Here is a 27,211-nt window from a genome sequence, read left to right as displayed (position 1 = left end):
GATAACTAGAAACTGACATTCTCCACAAAATTTTTAAGAACCAGATGTTAAGCCAAAAGGCTGCCGAGCATTCATGTACACACAAATGAGAGTTCCAACCACTGGCTAGACCTATGCTAGGTGCTGGAATACAACTGTAAATAAGACAGAGAGTCCCTACCCTCATGAGCCTTCTAGTCTGGGGAGGGTAAGAAATTGGACAGATAACTTTAACTGTGATGAATGTCACAGACAAGTTGTACAGAGTGCTATGGAATTTCTGTCTGAGGAGCCTAGTGTTCTAGTAGGAGTTAACAGTTGGGGTAGAGGTAAGTAGAGTCAAGAGGTATTTTGAAGGTGGAATCCATTGTGGTAGGTGATCATATGTGTACAGTAACAGACGAGATGGTGACCACTAGCGAGGGAGAAGGTTAGCAGGGAAGATACTGGATGAGTTGAACTTGAGGAGTTTGTGAAGCATCAAAGCAAATAGGTTACTTTCTGTGAAGTCCTTGAGGCAAAATGTAGGCTCACCTTTCAGTCAGCTATATAGTTACTAAATATCTCTTGATTCTAGCCTCCTAACCCATCCCCACAACTCCAAGTCCTCATCTCTCTTTTATTAATCTCCCTATTTCCTGTCTAGCCCTACTTCATTCATTTATAATACAAATCTGATCAAATCATTTCTCCACTTACAATATTCTTGGACTGCACTGTCCAATACAGTCGCCACTAGTCACATGTGGTTAGTCTAGATTGAGAGGTGCTGCAGGTGTAAAATACACATAGAATTTTGAAGATTTAATATTTTTTACATGCAGAATATTTCATTAGTAATTTTTATTGATTACATGATTAAATATTTTCTTAAAATTAATTCATCTGTTTTCCTTTTAAAAATATGGCTCCAGCCAGGCAAGGTGGCTCACACCTGTAATTCCAGCACTATGGGAGGCCAAGGCAGATGCATTACGAAGCCAAGAGATTGAGACCATTCCAGAAAACATGGTGAAACTCCATCTCTACTAAAAATACAAAAATTAGCTGGGCGTGGTGGCGCGTGCCTGTAGTCCCAGCTACTTGGGAGGCTGAGACAGGAGATTTGCTTGAACCCAGGAAGCAGAGGTTGCAGTGAGCCAAGACTGCGCCACTGCACTCCAGCCTGGCGACAGAGCGAGACTCCGTCTCAAAAAATATATATATATGGCTCCTAAAAATTTAAAATTCAGTTTGAGGCTTGCCTTTTCTCTCTACTGGTTAGTGCTGTTCTATAGTATGTCACTGCCAGGATAAAGTCCAAAATCTTTACATGGGATATAGGGTTCTTCATGGTCCAGTCCAATTTGTTGCTTACTCTATGTGCCAAATCAAATGCATTTTCCCATATTCTCTCTCTCACCGCAATCTCTGTGTGTTATTCTCCTGGTCCCATTAACTTGTTCTGTCTGATTATATCCTCCTAATCTTCAAGAACATTAACATTATTAATATTAAGAATATTCAGGGCAGGCATGGTGGCTCACACCTGTAATCCCAGCACTTTGGGAGGCAGAGGAGGGTGGACTGCTTGAGGCCAGGAGTTCAAGACCAGCCTGGTCAACATGGCAAAAGTGGTGGTAGGTACATGCCTGTAGTCCCAGCTATTCAAGAGGCTGAGGCATAAGAATCACTTGAACCCAGGAGGCAGAGGTTGCAGTGAGCCAAGATTGCACCACTGCACTCCAGCCTGGGTGACAGAGGGGGACTCTGTCTCAAAAAAAAAAAAAAAAAAAAGAATATGCATGTTATCTTCCTGGTCCTATTGACTTGCTCTGTCTGATGAAATTATCTTATTCTTCAAGAATATTAATATTATTAACATTAATAATATTCACCGAGTATTTACTCATTTTTCCAAGCAAAGGTTCCTCCTCTATGTTCTCATGATATCAGTTATAATTACACTTACATATCAGTTATTTTTTACTTCTACGTGTCCATCACTAAACTATGAGGCCATAAAATGTGATCTTTAATCCCCAATGTTCACTGTGGCACAGTGCCTAACCTGTAGAGAGTGTTTAACAAATGTTTGCTGAATGAATGCGTCCATCTAGAAAATTGTTGAGGGAATGAGCAAATCTTTATAGATCTTCATAAATGCACCATTACAAAAATATTAATCTTAATGGTCAATAACCTGTAATGTACCAAAGACTGAACTATGTTTAAACAAAATCCAGGTTAAATATTTAAAGAATTGTTTTCATACTTACAGATTTCCCTTCTGCCCAAATGACTGCCCCAACTCCTGTTTTATGATCCTCTGAAAGATATATGGCATTTAACTCAGTACAAATTATGATGTTAGTTTTAGAAATATATTTTTCCAAAAATAATAAAAACTAGTATCAAAACATCATAAATGTAGCAGCAATCCTTGATATCTTCACTAATTACAGAAAAGTATTAAACACTTTTAAGTATGGAATATGAGAGCTAGGTACCAAATAACTAGAGAGAGTCACTACCAACTCAGTCACACATACGTATGTGGAGGCCACTAAATGGCAGTGTCCACAGTCAGTTCCCTCAAAGCTGTAGCCAGGACTAAGTGCAACTTCATTGATTCTCCATTAACAAGCCGGTTTCTAAACGACTACTTCTGATAGATGATAAAATTGAATAACGGTTTCAGAACTAATGGATTTTGTGTAATAACTGTTCACAACAACCAAATTTGTCTTTTCTCAGTATTATTTATACTCTAATCATGGAAAATATATCTTATGAAAATGTTCTTACTAAGAAAAAAGTTCAAACTTCTCATACAAACATAAATAAATCTTTATGGATCTATCTATATATCTGTTGCTAGAAAGTACATGAAGAGAATTCTGATTTAAACAAAATGTTGTCCTTTCCCTGACTTTCAGTTTACCTTGAGGGAAAAAGAATGCAAGTTAATGACATCTTGCCCATTTCTAAATCAAATAGCAGAAGTGATAAACAAACATAAGATTATAATTTCCCTGTAGAACCAAAACCTTTGCAGAAGTAAAGCTGTACTTCTTAAAACCATTAATCTGAAACAGAAAATTTTAAAAAAATAGAAATTCTACATATTAAGGATTTACTTTTTCCTTCTATACAATGTTGAGTTTCAAATTTCTAAGACAAATTACACTAATTAGGAAAACCATAGTATTTATCAAAATCTTAATAAGGGACTAAGGTAGTTAAGTGGCACATTTACACATAGAAAATAACAATTATCTGTGAACTTACCCTAGGGCATTTTCATTTTGGGGAGGATTAACTGAAACTGCGGTTTCACCCTACAGTTTCCTAAAAGTGAATCCCTCCAATGATAACATTTTTAAATACCTACTTTCCAGTAAAGGTACAAAGAAAATTTGTGCCACAATTGCATTAAAAACTAGAATGAATGTCTTATTAAAAGGTTAACTTTAAAACAGTTATGATACTCTAATAAAATTTCCCATCTCAAATTCATGCAAGCTCTGGTTTTCAAAATTATACCACAAGGCATTTGTATAATTTATGTTAAACATGTTTATTCATGATCTCATTTTTACCCTAAAGGTAAAGCAGATAAAATTTCCATTTCTAGATGCAGAAACAGGCAAAGAAATATACTAAAACTTAGCCCTCCGGATCCAACTTGCTTGGCCTTTCCTCCACCTTGCACCATGACATAAAGAATTCCTTGACACAGCCTGGCCAACATAGTGAAACCCCGTCTCTCCTAAAAATACAAAAATTAGCCAGGTGTGGTGGTGCATGCCTGTAATCGCAGCTACTTGGGAGGCTGAGGCAGGAGAGTTGCTTAAACCTGGGAGGCGGAGGTTGCAGTGAGTCAAGATCGTACCACTTCACTCCAGCCTGGGGGACAGAGAAGGGCTCCATCTCAAAAAAAAAAAAAAAAAAAAAAGAAATCCTTGACAAAAATTTCCATTTATTGAATGCCTCTTATGTTCCAAGTACTGTGAGAACTTAGGATGCAGTGGTGAGGGAAACTGTAGTCCCTTCCTCATACGACTTACAGTTGGATGGTGAAGGAGAACAGCAACAAGGAAACAAACAGTACTTTATGTGCTGTGCTCTGAAGGAAATGAACGAAGCTGAACGGCAGAGTGCAGGGGATGACTTCCTTCTATAGAGTAGAGGGAAAAGGGATTTTGATGTAAACAAAATTGGGTTCCTTCCTAGACCTTCAGAGTTTAACATGAGTGGGCAAGAATACAAATCAATGGCTTTATGCTCATTTGTAAGGTAAGTGGCAGAAGTTATAAACATAAGATTATATTTGCCTGCAAAACCAAAATCTTTAAAGTTTTATTTATGCATAAATCTAAAATGAAAAAACAAAACCAGAATAAAAATTCTCCCTATTAAGAGCCCCCTTTTCTACCATCAACACTGCATGTTTTTAATGTTATGTTTCTTAGTCACAGAAGCCACTTTTTCTGTTTCAGCCTGGGGACAGACTAAACCTTGTTAGAAGGGAAACAAAAATGTGATTTTTCCATCAGCATGCAGCTCCACTGCCTAGCTAAGGTTGGTTACATCAACAGAACATTCTTTACTACTTGTCTTTTAAAATAGGAATAAATTTTCATCCATATAAAACAGATTTGATGTCACCCAGTACCCAGGCTGGTGACAGATGAGGTAATTTCTCAAAAATCTTTTCATGTCTATAATTTTTACAGAAATTGCTCCCTATGATCTAGTCATTCACAGGGTTTTCTCTGTACAACTTTGAAGGAAAGGTCAACTTATGATCACTGAGTCAAATTCCTGGGGCTCTCTGATCACTGAAAATCAGAGGGGAACTTATTGTTCTAGAACACAAGTGTGGTTATTTCAGCTCCCAATCCTGTGGTCATGTCAGTGTCCAAGGTGCTCCGCAGACCTCTTGCATCAAAATTACTGGATGCTTGTTTTTAAAATTAAAAAAAAAAAAAAAAAAAAAAGAGGCAACTCCTGGCTTCCATGGAAGTCCCCTAAATCAACCTCTCTGAGAGAGGCAGGTAAGACTTAGGAATCTGCATTTCTCCTGAGCTCCACCTTGATTCTCAGGCATACTCATATCTGAGAACCACTGAGTTCTGTTTTAAAAGTTAACTTTTTTGATTACTCCAGCCTACTCTCATCATCAGCACTGTGGTCCAGGAGGAAAGCGTAACCCTTAGCTTTGGAAAACACCTAATCTGATGAGAAAGCAAGACATGAAGAGATCACAACTCAGTACTTAAACCAGACAGGTAAGACGTGATGCCTTCCTCCTGCTCTTTTTCCCACAAGAGTCTAAACACATTCTTTCCACTTTTTTGCTACCTCCAGGTATTCTAGAAACATACTTTTGGAACTCCTGGCCTCAAGCAGTCCTCCTGCCTCAGTCTCTCAGTGCTGGTATTACAGGCGGGAGTCGCCGCACCTGGCTAGTAACATACTTTTCTATGGATCTTCTTTATTCATCATTCAAAAAGCAATTATAAGCAACTACTTTCAATTCATTTTAGAACTCTGTTGTTAGAGGTTTTGGAATTCATTTTAATCAAATGTACATTTTTAAATGAAATGGTATCTTCATCTATTAATTAGGGAGAAATGAGGTCATCAAACCAAACTGAATAATGTGAAATTTAAAGCTTAATTGGAAGCACACTGTATCATAGGGATATCCACCTTACTGAAGTACCCTCTATGTTAAATGAGATACATATATAAATCACCAAGCTCAGTGCTTGACACATAGTAGGTGTTCCATAAACTGTCATTGTTATTATTTATCATCAAGGAAGAATTACAGGTCCAGAGTCCCTGATTTGAAATCTCTTACATCAAGTTTTTTTGAAGTTTGATGCACTTACTTTGTGGTCAAATCTGACCCAAACTGAGTTATTTATAGCCCTCAATTATTCTGCTGAGAGAAAATATTCCTACTTTTTTCACTCTGTATGCATTAATGTGATTACAGGGTACTGTCCCAGACCCCATTGGGAGTTCTATATAACAGTATATGTACCATATTACCTTTTAAAAATCTGGATTGGGTATGGTGGCTCATGCCTGTAATCCCAGAACTTTGGGAGGTTGAGGCAGGAAGATTGCTTACACCAAGGAGTTTGAGACCAGTCTGGGCAACACAGTGAGACATCTCTACAAAAAATAAAAAGGTGGCTGGACATGGTGGTGTTCACCTGTAGTACAAGCTACTCAGGAGGCCGATGTGGGAGGATTGCTTGAGGCTGAGAGGTTGAGGGCTGTAGTGAGCCATGAGTGCCACTGCACTCAGCCTGGGCAACAGAGTAAAACCCTGTCTCAATAAAATAAAATAAAATCTGAAAAATTCTGAATTCCTTTTCATCTGGCTCCAAAAATTTTGCATAAGGGATTGTGGACCCTTTATCTTTGGATGAAAAGATTTGTTTTATCCATTCAACACACATTGTGTTTAGTGCTAAGGCAAAAATGATTACGACATGGTTTCTTCCCTGGAAGAGTGCACAGTGGAGTACGGTGAGTGACAGAGGAGTTGCACCCTATTCAGGATTTGAGTTCCATGTAAACAACAACAACAAAATTACCAACAATTAACCTTGAAAAATCTTTTAAATTGCCCATCAAGTGCATAAGCAGGGCTTTATGTACAAAATTCTGCACAATAGTGGATATATTTAATATAAAATATAACTATACAGTAGAGTAATAAAGAATATAAATGCAAATGTATACATACTGCATCTTTAAACACTGGAATCATAGCTGGTATGATAAGGTGTTGTATAGAAGCAAGAGGTACTAAGATCCAGTAAAACAACAGCAGATTCACATCTCCCTCTTACTCTGGAACACAGGCAGGGTTCTGCTGAATTCTAATTAGTGAAGGGTAATTAGCGAATTATAGCTACAACAGCTGTTCCCATTTATGTTTTCTGTCTTTTTGAATGGTTTACAGAAAAATTCTTTACAAAGCTGGAGTTGGCAAAGAAACAAATATATAACCCACAATAGAAGATAATTACATGAAACCAGACTTTTACACAATGCAATTGTTTGGGGTCATATAATGTGTGCCTACAGAATCAAAATCTTTAATAAGAATTGAGCAATTATTAACTCTGCTGAACATCAGAACACCTTGCAGAACTTCTAGAAACATAGACCTTGGCCATATTTGGTTAGGGACTTGGTTTAATAGGTCTGGGTTGGGGTTTGAGCATCTGTTTATAAATGTTTCAATGGTGATTCTGATTTGCTGCCAGCTGAGAACCTCCCTTCTGTTGACTACTGCAGACCAGCAGCATCTGTAGAGACCCTTTCTGATGACTTTCTCTTCTTTCTTGGGATAATTTTTAAATCCTACTGCAGTACTCTCCCCAAACAAATCTTACTCTACTGCTCCTCCTGCCTATGTTTTTCCCCTTTATTTCAAAGATGCATTTTAAAAAGTGATCATGATTCTACGTTGAGAAATCTTACATCAGGTAAGATGTGAAAATATTGTTCCATGTTTGGAAATACAGATGCCGTCTTTTACCATAGCAAAGAAAAATTCCAAGTAATATTTTCCTTTTCCAAATATACAACTTAATAGAATACAGTAAAAATGTTTGATTTCTCAACTTGCTGATTGAAGACATACCAGCAACTGGAAGAATCTGCAATAATCACCATTCCTTTACCTTGATTCTATTAGTTATTTTGAATTAATGTTAAAGATTTTTAAAACTTTTTGTTAAGTATTCAGTACATCAAAATATTGAAGAGTTAACAAAATGAGTAATTTTGGTTTTCTCCTTTTTCTTTTTTTGGAGACAGAGTCTTACTCTGTCTCTGGAGCTGGAGTACAGTGGTGCTATTGTAGCTCACTACAACCCCAAACTACTGGGCTCAAGCAATCTTCCTGCTTTAGCTTCCCAAGCAGCTGGGACTACAGGCATGCACCACCACACACAACAATGCCCAGCTAATTTTTTTTGTATTTTTTGTTAGAGTCGAGGTTGTGCTATGTTGCCCACGCTGGTCTTGAACTCCTGAGCTTAAGCGATCCTCATGTCTCAGCCTCCTAAAGTGTTGCAATTACAGGCATGAACCACTGCACTGGGCCTCTCCTTTCTCTTCTTGTCCTACCTTTAGTGGAGGGCTCAAGGAACAGTGAAATCATAAAAGCAAGAAGCAGAAAGAAGGGCCTAGATTAATGAGGCCCTGATGCAGAAATGTGGTACTGAATATAAAGCCACAAGGAATCCCAAAACTGCTGGGAGAAAGAGTTGTCTACCTAAGGAACTCACTAACTTCTCTATACTGTATGAACAGCAAAACTTTAGTAACTGAGTAAATGAACTCTACTATAAATGAGACGAACACTTCAGAGACAAATACAACCCAACCAATCAGCCCCAATTTACGATCTATGTAACTCACCAGTTCGATATGCCAATAACCTGGCCTGAACCATGCAGTGCCTTGCAATTTCCTGTGGCAAACTTTGATTGTGAATTTCATTAATCTGTTCTGGATTGCTACAGTAAAATCCGAAGTGTTTAAAGTTCGGCACACTGGAAGCTACTGTGGCCAAAAGTAGGATAAGGTCTTTCATGTTTTGCCTTAGATTGCTAAAGTATGGATTTTCACACAGGTTCTCCAAACCTATAGTCATCAGTATTTGCTTATGCATTTCTTCATTTGAAACCAAAAATAACATTTCATATTCTTTTATTCTTTCTTGTTTACATTCATAATAAAAGTCAGTGTTAGCATCCGGCAATGTTTTTGTAATTTTTTGAATAAAGTCACATTTGTAAGAGGTCTCTTCTACAAACTGCACCATATAACACACCAAAGGTTGAAGTAAGACACACACATGGGCCCGACTGTTTGACTTCAATCTTTCCACTGCTTTGGCATCTAACTTTGCATCTTCAGAACTAGAAGCCTCCGTAAGCAAACTTATTTCTGGATCAGCAGGCCAATATGAAATTCGGTTAACTCCAGCTGAAATACAAAATATGAAAGGTAATTATGAGATACATACTGAATTCAGGGTTTTCATGATAAAATCCACCCTATCATTGCAGTATATCTAGAACCCTCAATATAATAAATGTCTATTACCAAGTCACCTATTATATAGCCTGAAGGTTGGCAAACTACCACCCACAGGCCAAATCCAGTCCACTGCCAGTCTATGTACAGCTCACAGGTTAAGAATGGGTTTTACATTTTAAAATATTGGACAAATCAAAAGAACATTTTGTGACACATCAAACTGTAGGAAATTCAAATTTCAGTGTCCATAAATAAACCTTTACTGAAACACAGACACACACACCCATTCACTTATATAGTCTTTGGGTGCTTTCGCGTGACAGAGTTGAGTAGCTGTGATGGACACCACATGGCCTGCAAAGTCTAAAATATTTATTATCTGGCCTTTTCAAGAAAAAGTTACCCAGCTTCTAACACAGCTCCTGGGAATGCATTTGTGGAATTACTGGTGTTGTGAAGTGTGATCCCAAAGCCCAGCGCTAAAACTATATACTCAAAGAGTCCTCCATGGTGCCATGGCTGTTTTTTAAAATGTTACAGGGAACAACTAATATTGCCTAGAGTTTTCTATCTGGAATAAATACTTCTTCCATGCATTAAAAATGTTCCTGTCCACAGACTGAGAATTCTTCTGAGAATCCATTCTAGGAAAATATTCTAAATATAGAGAAGAAATCTCATGCATGCACAGCATTCTTTAAAATAGCAAGCAAAAATGTTAAACAAAAAACCAAAACCCAAAAACCTAAATGACCAAAATAGGGGAATGTCTGAATTAATTATGGTCCTTCTCATAATAAAACAGTTATCAAAAATGTCCACAAAGAATTTATAACATGAAAAAATTCTTATGTGATGTTGGGATGGTGCTTGAAGGGCAATATTAACTTTCTAAAGCTCACAAAATTAAAGACAAAACAACAAACTAAACGTCATTTTTCAATCAGTGTGACAAAGGAAAGGTTAGTAATGTTTAATATACAGAAAATATTTCAATTCATTAGAGCACATATGAATTGACAAGAATAAGGCCTAAAGAGAGACAAAAAGATATGAACAGACAATTTGTAAAAGAGAAAACATAACAGGATAACAAACGTGAAAAAAATATTTTAATTTATATTTGAAATAGAACGATGAGATGCCTTATACATAGTTAAGGACACAAATGTTCTTCAATTAATGAACAGTTTACAACGAAGAGACCCCTTTGCTATTACTGCATGTAATTTCAGCTAGGAGAGACTTTTTTTTGGTGATTGTACCCAGAAGCAAATAGAAAGAGAGCCCACAGAATGTTCTACCCTTCAAAATAATTGATGAACTAAAAAGTCTAAGTTAAACAAATGAACATTCTATCCACTCGCTGGTACTCCTGACTCACTGTGGCTTATGCTGCAAAGCAATTTTGAAGGTCTCAAACCTCATATCAGAGTGTTTCCTCTGGTAGCATTTCACCTTCCCTCTGTTCGAATTCTCATAATCCATTTCCTAACCAGCAGTGATGGTAAACCTTTCATCTAGGCATCTTAGTTGCTCCCAGTAATCCTGATTTAAGAAGGGGGGAAAATCCTCTTTAGACAGACATTTGTGTATTAGTGGCAAATGCTAAAGCACAGTTTCTCAAATTTTTTTGATCTCAGGATTCCTTAACACTCTTACAAATTATTGAGGACCACAAAGAGCTTTTATTTATGTGAAATATATCTACTGATATTTATCATACTTGAAAATTAAAACAAAATTTAAAATATTTATTAATTCATTAAAAATAACAATAATCTGTTATATATTAATATAAATAACATTTGCTTTATGAAAAAAATATTTTCCAAAACAAAAATCTGTAAGAATGAGATTGTTTTAAATTTTTACAAATATCTTTAATATTTGGCTTAATAGCAAAAGGAAAAATAATAGTTATCAGTTTCACTGGAAAATTAAGAAGAATAGAAAAGGACAAAATTGAGCAGCAGAATTCGTATAGACATTTAAATTTAAATATTAAAAGCCCAATTGAGATTTTCAGGGAGGGTTTGTTTTGCCCTTTGGCCTCATGAATGGGTTTCATGAAGGGCTTCATGAATGGGCTTTGGTGGCCTATGAACTCTGTAAAATTCTATTCTAAATTTTGCACATTTATTTTGTTCCGGTTAATTCCAGAAGACATTTCAAACATTTTTCTTACATCATATAATAAAAGTACTTAAATAAATTGACAATTATAAAAATAGATCAGTGAAATGCACCTTATATTTTAATAAAAATGTTTTCAGAAATAGATAAGTGAAAGCTGAGTGTTTCTTTGATAGATTCCCCTGTACTATAGGAGTGATAATTGCAGCTATTGCAATAGTAGTAATTGTTAAATGGATACTAATGAATAGCATAGCATAGTGGGTAAGAGTTTATATGGCACAGGCTCTAGAATCAGATTAAGTAGGTTCAAATACTAGTTCTGCAAGTAACTTAAATAATGTTTATTAATGTTTATTAAATTTAAATAAAATTAACTTGCCAGCAAGTTAAATGTCTCCCAGCCTCAGTGTCCCTATTTGTAAAATGGGGGAAATAATGGTAGCTAACTCATAATTCATTATGAATTCAGTGAGTTAAACTTGAAAAGACTTATTACAGTAGCTGGCACATAAAGACTTGATAGTAGTTTATATGGATGCTATCTCATATTAGCATATATAGAATTAATAGTGTATCACTATACCTTTTTTTTTTTTTTTTTAATAGAGACCAGTCTGTCACCCAGGCTGGAGTGCAGTGGTGACATCATTGCTCACTGTAACTTCTAACTCCCATACTCTATCAATCCTCCTGCTTCAGCCTCCAGATTGGCTATGATTGCAGGTGTGCACCACCACACCCAGCTACTTTTTTTTTTTTTGGTAGAGACGGGGTCTTGCTATGTTGCCCAGGCTGGTCTTGGGCTCCTGGCCTCAGGCGGTCCTCCCACTGGCCTCACAATGTTGGGATTGCAGGTGTGAGCCACTGCCCCTGGCCTGTACTATGCTATCAGTTCCATATATGGAATGGTATTTTCCCTTTCAGAGCTCTTTAAAGCTCTGCAGAAGATTTACATGTGTTTATAGAGCTAAGAGAAATCAGAGAATGGAAACTGAGTGTGTAATAGAAATTTAACTCTTCATGTTATATAATCATGCATAATTTCTATCTTCATTCTCTGAAGTTGCCTAGAGCACCATCACAGCTAGGAAACTTCCATCATCAATTACCTTATTTGCAAAACCAAGTACCCAAATAATTGTCTCAAGAGGGGAAAGACAAACCTGTTACAAGCTAAAATATTTGGGAATTTGTGTGGCTTGAATAGGGCACCACAAAGTTTTATAATGCCTGATCTAGCCCTGTGCCTAACAGTTTATTTAAAGTCTTAATGCTAATGTTAATTAGTTCCCAGGTGGTTGACCTTATAAGAAAACACTGTGGTATTTTAATGTGGTAAACGTGTGAAGGCCTATGGCTCAGTTAATCACTCCCACAACTTTGAGCTGTGGGTCTTACTGGTGGAAGGAACTTGAACAGGTCTCCGCTCTTGTCATTAGATATCAGAGAACTGAAATTGGTTGGAATTGTAAGCAGTGAATAGATGCGTTGTTAGAATGATTCCATCACTTATACATTGCTTAAAATTCTAATAAAGTAACTTGCTTTGTTAAAAAAAAAAAAAAAAATTGGCTTAATAGAAAACAGCTGGATGCTCAAATTTGCTTCTGTTTTCAATCTGTTGCAATATGTTGTTTTCACTGAAGGATATGAAAATTATCTGGCCTCACATAGACATGTGGTTGAAAAAGGAGTATTTTAACAGCCATTTCAGACACTTGTGAATATTCTTCTTTGGCACTACATAAAAATTTGACAAGGGATAGTTTCTTAAAGGTTAGTTACAATGTAGAATCTGAAACCATATCAATAAACTTTTTGAACTGTTAGGTTAAAGTCCATTGGTCTGTCTTGCACTTAGACTGCTTTTACTCATGCATGATTTTGCAGCATTGTGCATTGGTCATCCGGAAAACAATGATTTACTGATTCCACAATATTAAAAAAAAAATCCCATTCATTAGTATCACCACCAATCCCATCAAAAGAGTCTAAGTGGTGAGATGCTGTCAGGCTCATAATGGAGAATATGAGTTTTCCAAAATTCTAATTTTCACTTGATAGCTCAAATTCTATCACTGGCAACAAAAAAATGTCAGTTGTTTATCTGAAAGTGACAGGTTCACTATAGTTTCAAGAAAATATCTGCCAAATATCCAAGTCTAACCACTGTCAGTTCATGATACTCCATTAAAAAAGTAGATAATTCAGTCTGCAACTCAAATAAATCACATACATGGTTTTCCTCAAAGCCATCTTCATACCTTAGGTCTGTAGCAAAAGCACTTTATACCCACCTCCTGTTTCCTCACACAGAATATTAAAAAGATGTAGACTCAAGTTGGGATTTAATAAAATTAATAGTTTTTACTGTTTCATCAAGGACTTTCTTATGTAAAACTGGTTTTCTTTTTTCCCTCTGAGTGCAGTGAAGAGTACAATGACTACCAGTGCGGTATGGCACGACTGTTTTGATTAATGATATGGAAACAGGCCGGGTGTGGTGGCTCATGCCTGTAATCCTGGCACTTTGGGAGGCGGAGGTGGGCAGATCACGAGTCAGAAGTTCGAGACCAGCCTGACCGACACAGTGAAGCCCCGTCTCTACTAAAAATACAAAAATTAGCTGGGCATGGTGGTGCGCGCTTGTAATCCCAGCTACTCAGGAGGCTGAGGCAGGGGCATCACTGGAACCTGAAAGGCAGGGGTTGCAATGAGCTGAAATTGTGCCATTGCACTCCAGCCTGGGCAACAGAGTGAGACTCCCTCTCAAAAAAAAATAAAATAAAAATAAAGATACGGAAATAGTAGTTTTACCTATCATTGTTTTGGTACCATTAGTATGAATGTAGTGTTTTTGTTTTTGCTTTCTGGGACAGGATCTTGCTCTGTGGCCCAGGCTGCAGTGCATTGGTGAGGCGGGATCACAGCTCACCGCAACCTTCGCATCCCAGGCTCCAGTGGTCCTCCCACCTCAGCCTCCCAAGTAGCTGGGACTACAGGCACACACCACCATGCCTAGCTAATTTTTCTATTTTTAGTAGATAAGGGGTTTCTCCATATTGCCCTGGCTGGTCTCAAACTCCTGGGCTCAAGCAATCCACTTACCTCAGCCTCACAAAATGTTGGGACTACAGGCATGAGCCACCATGCCCAGCCTGAAGGTAGTGTTATTATGAAAATAACATTGACCTCGTGGACCATCAGGAGTCCACAGACCACACTTGGAGAGTGCTACATTTGCCTTGTAACTGAGGTAACAGCAATTCTAACTAAAGTAATCTAGCTGTAGCATGGGGTTCAGCCATGCTCCCTTCCTAAGATAACTAAATATAATACATAAGCCTAATCTAACATAGCAATTTTGCTTATATATTGTCCAACACCAATATACAAGCATTTCCATTGTAGATCCTTCCTGACTTTCCATACTTCATTATCTTTCTTGTCAGGATCAAATGTCTTAAGACATCAAGCAGTGAACTGCACTCTCCTATTCTTCCCTCTAATTTGTGGCTCCAAGGCTATTAAGACTGCTTTCAGCACAGTTAGCTCAGCACAAAGCACAACTATCTTTTATTCATTTTTCTCCCTTGATCTAGAACAGATCAGCCAACAAATGTTTTGGTTCTTTCACATTCTTTCATTTCTGTATCAACGTCATCATCTGAATCCTATTTTAAACCTTGCCTAATGCAATGGTCTACTAATCAAGCTCCCAATCTCTAATCTCTCCCTGTTCCAATTCAATAACAGCAATAACAAAAATTTCAATCATGTTACATCTTTCTCAAGAATCTTCAATGTCTCCACATTGCCTACAAACAGGAACTGTAGGTCAGTTGAACATAAGTGATAAAACACATGTCCAATCTGCCTGGTTAGTTGGGAAAAGGAGAAAAAAATGCCACCACCACTTTCATACCTATTTTTTTAACGTATTGGTAACTGTAGTTGAGAATATAGAATCCAATCACTACTGCAGATACCTACCTGCTCAAAACACTTGTTGCAGACCAAGAGGTTTCTAGCCACATGACCCATTTCTTCTAGAAGTTCTGCCATTTATAGCTCAAGGCACTGACCTTGACATAGATCTGATCATTACTCTCAAGGCTTTGATGTAAATAAAAACAGCTCTTTCTCAAAACAGGCCTAGGAACTCTGTTCCATAAGATAAAGTTCAAAGGCCCTACAGTTCTTCAAAGTTCTCCACTATCATTATAATTCATCTGCCACTATTCTCCAAGAATAATTCTCCATTTCAAATACTGACCCTAGAACTTTGCTTCTTACAACTTGATGACTCTATATGCACTGTTCCCCCTGACCAGGAATGTGTTCCTCTTCCTCTACCTATGATGCATTAAGATCAAGCTTAATCCTCAGCCTTTCATAATATGGCAATCTGCAGGGATCACTATTTCTCCTCTGAGACCAAATATCACTTACAACCTGTATCACTGATATGGTACTAGATAATGCATCATATTAAATTGTTATTTTGGCCCCCAAATAACACCTTGAGGGTAAAGATTAGGAAGCACATTAGTTTTTTTGTTTGTTTTTTGATCTGCCATGATGCCTATGCAACAGGATGCATACTTTTTAAATGAAAGAATGATTGGCATATACCTGGGTGCAAAACAGAATCATAAGCACAGAGAGGTTTAGTGAATAGCCTGGTGTGGATGGATGGCTATACATTAAAAATTTGTGTTCCTCCTTCCAAAATGTAGAGTAGTCACTGAAAGACAGTTGCCCAGTGGGAACAACAGTTCTCACAATGGATGAGAACAGAAATAATGTATGCGACTTCCAGGTCAGGGTTTTAAGAAGCAGGTTCACCCTCTCTACTCATTCTTTCTCAGTCTGCCTCTGGATACAGAGGACTCAAAGCCCTAGAAACGACAACAGCAATGAGACAGAAGATGCCTAGCCCAGGAATCAACCACATGGAGAAAGCTGCCTGCTGTTTAGCAACACATGCGTTGGACTATTATACAAGTGATAAATATCTAGTACCCTAAGCCACTGAAATTTTGTTTTGTTATAGCAGTTAGCATTAGTCTACTCATACACTGAGGGTCATTTAATAGGTTAGTAGACATGAATGATACCAGAATCCATGTTTTCTGATGTTACTCTTATAATGTATCAAACTGTCTTCAGATATATATTTATATATTTTTTATTTTGTTTTTTAGAGACAGGGTCTTGCTCTGTCACTCAGGCTGGAGTGCAGTGGAGTGATCAGAGCTCACTACAGCCTTGAACTCCTGGGCTTGAGCAATTCTCCTGCCTCAGCCTTCTGAGTAGCTGGGATTACAGGTGCGAGCCATAGCACCTGACTTTGAGATATATATTTCTAAATTATCTCTGTGGTATTTAGCAAATGTGTTCCCACCACTGCTCTCAGACAAATGCTCTTTCCTTCTTCTTCTTTTTTTTTTTGGAGACAGGGTCTTGTTCTGTCACCCAGGCTAGAGTGCAGTGGCGCAATCATGGCTCACTGTATCCTCGAACTCCTGGGCTCAAGCAATCCTCCCACCTCAGTCTCTCAAGTAGTGGGGACCACAGGCATGCACCACCATGCCTAGCTAATTTATTTTTTGTAGTGATGGGGTCTCCCTATGTTGCACAGGCTATTCTTGAACTCCTAGGCTCAGGCGATCCTCCTGCCTTGTCCTCCCAAAGTGCTGGGATGACAGGCATAAACCACCATGCCCATCCCAGATAAATACTCTTAATCCCCAACAAACCCTTTTCTGCACTTACCATTTACAATCATTTTCAAACAAGCAGAACATGGTTTTCTGGAAAAATAAAGATCACAGTTTTTCAGCCTTGACCCATGTTTAATAAGAGCAATCTGCCCGGCATGTAAATCTTCACTAGAACAGTGGAGACCAACAATTTTCATGTTTTTCACCACCACAAGACCAGTTCTCTTTACCTACATTAAGATATAAAATAACAACTTATTAGTTATAACACCTAATAATCACATTATGGATTATACTTGAATTATTAATAAAATGGAAGTTTTGTTTAATTCTTTATCTAAACAGAGTTTGTACAAAGCACATTTCTCATTAGATCCAAAAAGCTTCTGAAACTTTAGTGTTGACTTTAGGCCAGAAATTTTCTAAACCTAAGCTCTACTAATCGAACGATTAAGCATGTAATTATCATTAATTTGTTCTAGTGAAAGATTAGATACATTATAACCTAGTAAAGGGCAAGAACTAGGTCAATTTGACTTGTTTCTTATAGCATTGAGTGTAGTACCATTTAGTATTAAGCTTCTAGATGGTAATAAAGAATATAAAGCCCTGATTTTACACATGGATAAGTAAAGCCCAGAAAGTTTACATGACTTTCTGAAAGACACACAGATGGTAAAAGGCAGATGGTAAAGCAGAGGTCATCTTAAATTCTAAAATATTTTAGATATTGACCAAAGTAAAGATAATTCTCAATTTCTTTCTAGAAACTACTGGCTGTATCAATTTTTAACACTATGGCAGTCTAGACTACTATAGTTGGGTCCCACCTCCTACTATAGGTAAGTTATAAAAACAAAAAGAAGGAAGATATACCATCAAGTGTCAAAAAGGATGAGAGAACTTGACGTCAGAGCGGTGAGCGTGAGCTATCTTAGCAGTATTCCACAGAGAAGGGACTGGCTGAGCCTGATTTAAGCCCTGCAGACTGCGGACTGACTGGGGTTCTAAGCACGTCCAGTGGATATCTTTGAGTGAAGGTTTTGTGTTACTATTGAACCTAAAGTGTCTCAACTTAAGCAAATATTAATCAAAGCTGGTATAACAATATCAGATAAAACAGACTAAGGTAAAAAAAAAAAAAAAAGTCAGTTCTGCATAAGGCACAAAATAATCTATGCTGTTTTCACAGCAAAAGCCTCTGAAGGAATGTAAACCTGATCCTTGGGCTGGGGACTGACTGTTACATGAGGGGAGCTTGGGCTGAGGAGAGGTTGTCCCTATTCCCCATCCCCTTCCAAAGGGATTTTACCCTATACTTATTCCCCAGTGCAGCATATCTGAAATCACTTTAAGGATCAGACCAAAGCGATATTAACTAGTCAATTTTCAGTTTCAGTTTTGAGTATAAATGTTTGAGATTATGGAGAAAAATTTGTAAAATATCTAAAAAAGAAGGAACAGAGAAGCTTGTATGGAATTCCATTTCTGAGTTAACCATCTCCTAAACTAGAAAGACATTTAAAAAGGAATACAAAAATCTCTGCTTTACAAAATATATACCTAGGAATGTATGTAAAATATGAAAAACCTATCTGTATTGGCTTTTAAAATAAGCTTTAAATTGACCTTGAATTTGTGAACACTTTCCTCTCCCTACCAAAATTTCTAGAGTTTTATGCTCCTCAAATGCAAAGTATATATTATTATTGATTTCTGAATACTTTCAATAAGTTTGTTTGTTTATTTATTTCAGACAGAGTCTCTGTCGCCCAGGCTGGATTGATTGATTGTTTGATTGATTTGAGACGGAGTCTTGCTCTGTCGCCCAGGCTGGAGTGCAGTGGCGTGATCTGGGCTCACTGCAAGCTCCGCCTCCCGGGTTCACGTCGTTCTCCTGCCTCAGCCTCCGCAGTAGCTGAGTAGCTCCTACCACGCCTGGCTAATTTTTTGTACTTTTAGTAGAGACGGGGTTTCACCGTGTTAGCCAGAATGGTCTCGATCTCTGGACCTTGTGATCCACCCACCTCGGCCTCCCAAAGTGCTGGGATTACAGGCGTGAGCCACCATGCCTGGCCAGTATCATCGTGGAAAAGAAGTAATGTTGCCTCATCAAAAGATCTTGACAGAGCTCCTGTTGTTAAATTGAATCAACATGACCAGTGGAAGTGGCAGCAAGGGAATGATTTCAGCTTTAGATTTTCCTAGTTAAGCAGACAGAAATAAAGCCAGAAAAAAACATAAAAAAAAAAATTGTTCCTATTAAGTGAGAAGCATACTCATCAACTTATTTGTTATTAGAACCACCTTTTGGGTCGACTTTATCACTTTTTTGTCTAGAGTCCTTTTCACCTTAGAAAATACATTTTTTTTCATTTTGCATTTAGGTAAGGCCAAAATATCAAGTTTGAGACAAAGATTTTTCCATCTGAAACTCAACAAAACAAATAAAAGCTCAAGTTGCATTCCATTTCGGCACTTCCATTTACTGCAAATCCCAGAGGACTGAATCTTTTCAGTGAATCACTGCTCTGAATTTGATTTTCCTTCACTTCGCTAACATTTTGGCAAGTCATCTATGTCACAGAGTTTTACACTAAAACATGGGCAAAAGGGGACAGTCTGTTTTGTATATGTTTTGTATATGGACTAGTACATTGACTTAAATGGTGATTCACTATTTTTTCCCCTTGGCCTTTCTTAATATGAAAACATGTAAATATTCTGAGACAAATTATTTCTATATTTCTACTGGGCTCACTCAGAATGAATTAGGAAATCTCTAGGAATATTTATCAAGGTAACTCTTCAAAACATACATGCTTAGTCTCCACTCTGCACCCAATGAATTGGAACCTCTGGAAAACTCAAAAGAATAAAGTAACAAGGAAATACTATACAATATTAAAAAGAACAAGGTTCATCTTTCAAGTCTGCACTTTGATTTTACCCTACTTACCAACTAATAAGTTAACCTATTACTGTTTCATAGATATTAGCAGAAAACATGAAACTTCTGGGTTAGAAACAATGAACTTTATTATTTGCAGCACAGCAGTCAGTATGAGCACCATTTCTGTTTCCCTGCCCTCAAGCCCCATGATGGGTAATACAGATGGGCACAGATAGCTGCCTGGACACAGGGTGGATAGTGTTATAGGAAAGGAACACTGAGCTTGAGGGTCCTACTATTTCACAGCAGAAAGTAAGAAAGTTTGCTCTTTGTCCTGGGGGAAGACATTACCTCAACCTTCAGGGCTGATCACTGCAAACACAACTCTGAGAAATGACCCAGGTAAAACTCTGGGTTTATTTACTAGGTAAAGTAAATGCAAGGTTAGGGCCTTGCATTCTTGGTATACCCAGCAAGGTGTGTGGAAGTGTGAGAGAACTAAGGGAGAGTATTTCTTAACACATCTATATGAACTCTCAAGAGGTTTTTTTTTTTTTTTTTTTTAAAGCAAGATGTAGGACATAGCACAGAATAATCCCACCTGTAATTTTTTTTTTTTTTTTTAAAAGGAGTGACATATAGTCTTGTAAATATACAGACCATTTTTAGAAGAGTATTTTAAAAACTCCCTTGAAAGCAGAAATGGAGGCACTTTTATTCTACTTTATACTATTCCTTTTACTTTGTCATTATGAGCATACATATATGTGAAATCACAAAAATTTACCTGTCTTTTGTCAGTAGATACTCTGGTCATCTCTTCATTATCTCCTAAGGGTCCATGCTTTCCCTCTTCATTTTTCTAATAATAATCAGATTAAGGGAAAAAAAGATTAGCACATAAGACATATGACTAATTCAACATTCCCATATTTAAAGGCTGGCGTCCTTGGCTTTGACCATTTTTTTTCCATGATGAAACTCTACAATGACTTCCCACTTTGTTCAGATCAAGTTCATACTACTTTACCTAGTAAATAAACCTTTATTTACTTTCCCAAAACATAGAAGGACTGGAAATTGTGATCAGAATATAAAATTCTGAAGTTTATGGTTTCAGAATTGTGGCAGTTTTGAGTAATGGAAAAGTCCAAAGTGTGGCCATGAATGACTAAAGTGGAATAGAGGTAAATTAATTGGAATAGAGAAGATAAGGAACTATGTAGCAAAAGTATTAGATCGGGACTGTGGTTGATAGGATAATGCCCCACCAGAGATCTCCTTGTCCCAGTCCCTGGAGTCTATGACTATGTTTTGTTACATAGCAAGGAGGAATTCAGGTTGCAGCTGGAACTGAGGCACTAACCACCTACTTTGAGATGGGGAGATTATCCTTGATTATCTGATTGGCCCAATGTTATCACAAGGGTCATTATAAGTAAAAGAGGGGTGTGGGAGAGTCAGTGATGCAACATGAAATACCTGACTGGCCACTGCTGGCTTTGAAGATGGAAGAGGCCCATGAGCCAAGGAAAACAGATAATCTCCACAGGTAGAAAAGGCAAGGAAAGTTTCTCCCCTAGAGCGTCTGAAGGGAATCTGGCTCTGCCAACACCTTGACTTTAGCCCAGTAAGACCCATTTCAGACCTCTTACCTACAGAACTGTATAATAAATTTGTGTTGTTTTAAGCCACCAACTTTGTGGTCATCTGTTATAGCAGCAATAGAAAACTAATACAGGTATATCCATGAGGGGAAAAGTGAAAACTGGAAGTAGAAAGAAAGTTTTGAGGCAGGGACCAAAGTCCTTCATTTATTAGTTCAACAAATACTTATTGAACCCTTGCTATATGGCAGCCTAGTTGCTCAAGATGCAGCTCTCATAGGGCTTATAATTTATGAAAACAGGAAAGTGACTATCAAGTAAGTTGATTAAGACAAAGAAAGTGGCATAGAATTCTGTGAGCTCCAAAATAGGTGGGATAACCGGGTGTGGTGGCTCACGCCTGTAATCCCAGAACTTTGGGAGGCCGAGGTGGGCAGATCACGAGATCAGGAGTTCGAGACCAGCCTGGCCAACATAGTGAAACCCTGTCTCTACTAAAAATACAAAAATTAGCTGGGCATGGTGGCACGCGCCTGTAGTCCCAGCTACTCGGGAGGCTGAGGCAGAAGAATTGCTTGAATCTGGGAGGGGAAGGCTGCGGTGAGCCGAGATCAGGCCACTGCACTCCAGCCTGGGCAACAAAGCAAGACTCCATCTCAAAAAAAAAAAAAAAAAATTGGTGGGATAGTTAATAAATTGATAAAGTTTTAAAGTAGGAATGGGAAACTCTGTAAATGTTGACCTGCTAGTCTTATGAAACAAGTGCTGGATGCTAGAAAAGAAACAACCTTCAAAAAGAAGTTTATAGGAAAACCCATGTTCTGCGAATGAGGTTTCTGTTCAAACAGAACAGGAAGTAGAGGAAGTGATGGTGTCAGTGGAAAAACGGTAAGGATGTGGGTGCTAGTAGTGGTAATAATTATACGAGTGATGATAATAATAGTACCTAACATCTACTGCATGTTTATCATGTACCAGGCCCTAAATTATCTCATTTAATCCTTATAACTTTATAAAGTAGCTCCTATTATTTCCGTTTTACAAATGAGGAAATTGTGGCTGAGAAAGATTAAATAACTCAACCATGGTCACACAGGTAATAAGTGGATATGCCAGATCCAGCCCAAGATCCATTGTCTTAACCATTATGCTACATTGCTTCTGTTCTGGAAAAGTACAGTGAGGGCCTTTAGCATAAGGTACCAGAAGACACAATGGAAAGAGTTAGGAGGCTAGGTGCGGTGGCTCATGCCGTAATCCTAACACTTCGGGAGGCTGAGGCAGGAAGACTACTTGAGCCCAGTAGTTAGCGACCAGTCTGGGCAACATAGCAAGACCCCATCTCTATTAAAATAAATAAATAAGGAGACAAGAACAACAACAACAACAAAACACATAGTACCTAACATGTGCCAGGCACTAAGACCTTTACAAATATTAACTCATTCATTTCTCATAAAAGCCTCATGTAGTATATACCAGTAACATTTCATTTTACAGATGAGGAAGCTGACACTGAGAGGTAAAGTTACCCAAAGTTATACAACTAGTAAAAGGCGGAGTCAGAATCTGAACCCAGGCAGGCTGGCTGTAAAACCATGGGCTACTCTAAGACACTAGACTAAGGTGCTGCTCTAATGTTTATACTAACATTACAGTATAAGTATTTTCTTATGTTAAGTGAAAAGGGTAGAATCCAGAGTTAAATGATCTCATGTAAGTAAAGAAAATAAGAGAAAAAAGACTGAGAAACAATTTTTAAAAAGTAATTAGTCTCTAGGAGGTAGAATTATGATAAAACTTTTCTTCTGTCCATTTTAAAAATAACAAACATTTATTACTTTGGTAATTCATAAAAATACTTTTAGTAAGACAAAAGGTTGGTAAAGTATCAAAAGCAGTATTTCCAATACATTACATGTCTAATTGCATCTTGGTGTTTCTATTATTTACTCTGTACAGCAAAAGCAGACTAAAGAATTTAAGTGAAACAATCTTATTACTTTAGCTTAAAGAAGTTTTTTTTCTCTTAATAGGAAAAAGTTTGTACTCAACTCTACGAATACCATGTGCAAATAATACTGGGAAAAATATACTATAGTAAATGGTAAAGAAATACTAGGCACAAAATTGGGTAACATTTCGAGGAATTTAATATTTCTACAAGTATAAACACAATGGCAGCATATACTATATGTATATGAAATTTAGATGTATTCTTATTGTATAATTTAAAATAAATAACTTAACCCTGTAACAGTACTGAAACTGTCAAATATAAAATTGTATTCCTGCTATGACTGCAACTACCTGCAAAATTATGTGGATATTAACTAGTACAAACAGGAAAATCCAAGAGAAACATTTAAAATATAAATAAAAAACATTTAAAAATGTTGCAGCTATTGATTCAGTCTTCAGTTTCAATGATAATGTTTGTACAATAAATAACACTATAAAAGTGGAGTACAATATGCTCCCTTTCATTCTGTATTCTTCCCCCACACTATCATTGGTCTTGCTTTTTTGCAATGGCCATGATATTAGAAGAACTAATGAAATTATATACTTCTGCTTTATTGACATTAAATAGACAAGTAATTGACAACCTACAATCATGTTCTAAATACTTGGTAATTCTGCCTTTTTTGGAATTTAAAACACATTTTTTCTCATATAAACAATGTTAAAAATGATAGTCAAGTTCCCAAGCTAACATGCAAAAGCCTATTTCACCCAGATCACTGCCAGAGTAATCCTGAGGCTCTCCCTCCCCAAGTGCCTCAGAGTCCCAAGGCCTGTAAGTAAGAACAGAAGTAGAGGCCTACCCAAGACCATGGTGAGAGAGTTGTAGTCCTAGGAGACATGGGTGTGGGAGCACAGCTGGAAAGACACCAATGCAGTGAATAGGAGCTGGGCAAGCTCCAGGACCAGGAGCTAAGAATGATAACCTTTCATATAGCCAAGTCAATCCTACTTCCAGGTTGCCTGGCTTTCTGAAGACATGGATGTTCTTTGTTTTGATGCCTTCTGTACTCATTTCTATGTGTTTTAACTTTCCATTTAAAAGGCTTAAATAGACGTGCGTATGAGTCAGATTTCTAAATAAGATCCCAAATAAAATATTTGAAACAAAAGACATTTCTTTTCATTTAGAAAACTTCCATGGTGTCCACCAGATGAAGGAACGAGATGCCAGGAAAACTAAGAGTCATTGGCTTGGGAGAAAACAGACTCATACCCTGATCTTTTGTTAAACACGATATAAAGTTGTATAAAATTTTGTTGCTAATATAGTTTTGAAATTTCCTTGGTAGTATTTTTTTAAACAAAATGCTAACTGAAAGCTTTATCTCAGTTTTCTCAGATCCACAGTTTTCTCTATAGAGTATGAGGTAACAGTTGGGTGTGTATTATTTGCAAACAAACTTCAACAATTAGTTGGCCAATCAATTCCTTCCTAATAGAAACATAAATATCATTTTTCACTAATTAAATATAACTTGTGCCTGTTGAAAAAAATTTCAGCACAGGATGTAGTGTGTATGAAAAATAAAATAGAACTAAAATGAGATCAAATCTGGATATTTACAAAAGAAAGAATGTCTTTTCAAAATTTGTAGTCAATCTCTAATATGTTCAGTTTTTAAAAGTCTTTTATTTTTCTTTTCTTTTTTTTTTTTTTTTGAGACGGAGTCTCACTCTGTTGCCAGGCTGGAGTGCAATGGCGTGATCTTGGCTCAATGCAACCTCCGCCTCCCAGGTTCAAGCGATTCTCCTGCCTCAGCCTCCTGAGTAGCTGGGACTAAAGGTGCGCACCACCACGACCAGCTACTTTGTGTATTTTTGGCAGAGATGGGGTTTCACCATGTTGGCCACCATGGTCTTGATCTCTTGACCTTGTGATCTGCCTGCCTCAGCCTCCCAAAGTGCTGGGATTAGAAGCATGAGCCACTGCGCCCAGCCTGAAAGTCTTAACTCTCTAAATATTTGTTTCTAATCTGGCTCTTCAAAATAAATTTTATCTGGAAAAAAAAAAAAACACACAAACACAAAATCCCTAACAGCTTGGATATCTACTTTCATAAAATAATACTAAGCTATTAATAAGTAGAAGGAATAAAGGAACTTCAAACTTAATGAAGGAAATGAAGAGCTTTCTCAGCCATTAGTAAAATGTAGAGCCAGAGTGGGTGATGAGGGTAAGAAATATGGAATAACAATGTATAACATTTTAAATAATGTTTTACTATCTATAAAACACTTCACATAGGAATTGGGGGAGGAAACTACGCCAAGAGATATCATTTTATTATGAGAAGTGAATATCCTCACATCCCGTTAAAATTCCTCAATGCAATTCCTATATCGATAGGATAAAATCTAAACTCCTTTGCAAGGCATACAGTGCTTTTTATGATTCCTGTCTACATTGTCGAGCTCCTTTCCAGTCTCTTCCCTCTACCTAATTTCACTTTCTGGCCTGAGGACCACAAATTCTCTCATTCCTCCACGCTTTTCCATGTAGAGTTCCTTGGCTTGGGCAAATGTCCACTCATTCGTCATGTCTCAGTGCAAATATGACCTTCTCTGTGAATCCTTCCTTCACTTCCCCATATAGAGCCTGGCTCCCAGTCTTGCCAACATCCCTGCTTATACTGTGTACTCACTCCACCAATTCTATTTTAATTGTTTAAATGCCTAGTGTTTCTTCTCATTAGAAAACAAAGACCATGTTTTTTCTGCTTTGTGTCTCCAGTGCCAAGCACAAAACCTCATCCACAGTCAAATGAAAAGAGTAGGTAGTCTCCTAAGAGTACTGTGGGAATTTAAGGATTTATAGTCTTTTTCTCGAAAATCTAAAGCAACCTTTCTGCAGAATTATTGGCAAGTTAGAAACCTCAGCGAGTACATGCAGAATATAACTACAACTTTGTAAGAGTAAAATAAAAAACCTCATGCTTAAGATTGGAAGTACCAAAATGTTAACAGTAATGTTGTTAGAGTGATGAGAAGCCATGGGTAATTTTCTGCCCCACCCCTCTCCTTTTACCTCTGTTTTCAAAAATGTCTTAAATGCTCAACTTAACCTAATATTATTTTCCAATGGTCGTGGCCCCATATAAAAATAAATGCAGGCCGGGCGCGGTGGCTCAAGCCTGTAATCCCAGCACTTTGGGAGGCCGAGACGGGCGGATCACGAGGTCAGGAGATCGAGACCATCCTGGCTAACACGGTGAAACCCCGTCTCTACTAAAAATACAAAAAACTAGCCGGGCGCGGTGGCGGGCGCCTGTAGTCCCAACTACTCGGGAGGCTGAGACAGGAGAATGGCGTGAACCCGGGAGGCGGAGCTTGCAGTGAGCTGAGATCCGGCCACTGCACTCCAGCCTGGGCAGCAGAGCGAGACTCCGTCTCAAAAAAAAAAAAAAAAAAAATAAATAAATGCTAACACCCTAAGCTTCCAAAATTATCAAACAGAAATGATGAGAACCTAGCATCATGCCATTCCATGCATGGACGAAAATGAGAACCTAGCACCTTGTTGCCCCAAGGGTAGGAGAAAGAAAAGATGTAGCATGTCCATTCTTCCAATTCCAATATATTGGCTTTTATGATTATTCTTACTATACATTTCTGATTTTTTTTTTTTTTTTTGAAACGGAGTCTTACTCTGTCGCCCAGGCTGGAGTGCAGTGGTGCAATCTCAGCTCACTGCAACCTCCAACGATTCTCATCCATGAGAACTGTTCAAGTGATTCTCATGCCTCAGCCTCCTGAGTAGCTGGGACTACAGGTGGATA

At 37.6% G+C, this 27,211-nt stretch overlaps 1 protein-coding gene across 2 annotated transcripts in view; it reads right to left on the bottom strand.

The window, feature by feature from the left end:
- The window catches only part of CDADC1 (cytidine and dCMP deaminase domain containing 1), a 46,739-nt gene that overhangs the window by 17,820 nt on the left and 1,708 nt on the right, over positions 1-27,211 (bottom strand). For both annotated transcript variants that reach the window (XM_009191927.4, XM_003913876.5), the window contains 4 exons: positions 20,588-20,662; positions 16,960-17,137; positions 8,419-8,988; positions 2,238-2,287 (listed from right to left, as the gene is read on the bottom strand). In XM_009191927.4, the coding sequence (XP_009190191.2) occupies positions 2,238-2,287; positions 8,419-8,988; positions 16,960-17,137; positions 20,588-20,662 (873 nt within the window). The remainder of the gene's footprint in view (positions 1-2,237; positions 2,288-8,418; positions 8,989-16,959; positions 17,138-20,587; positions 20,663-27,211) is intronic.

Source organism: Papio anubis, chromosome 15, assembly GCF_008728515.1.
Source record: "Papio anubis isolate 15944 chromosome 15, Panubis1.0, whole genome shotgun sequence".
NCBI lineage: Eukaryota > Metazoa > Chordata > Mammalia > Primates > Cercopithecidae > Papio > Papio anubis.
This window is presented reverse-complemented; position numbering and strand designations above follow the sequence as displayed.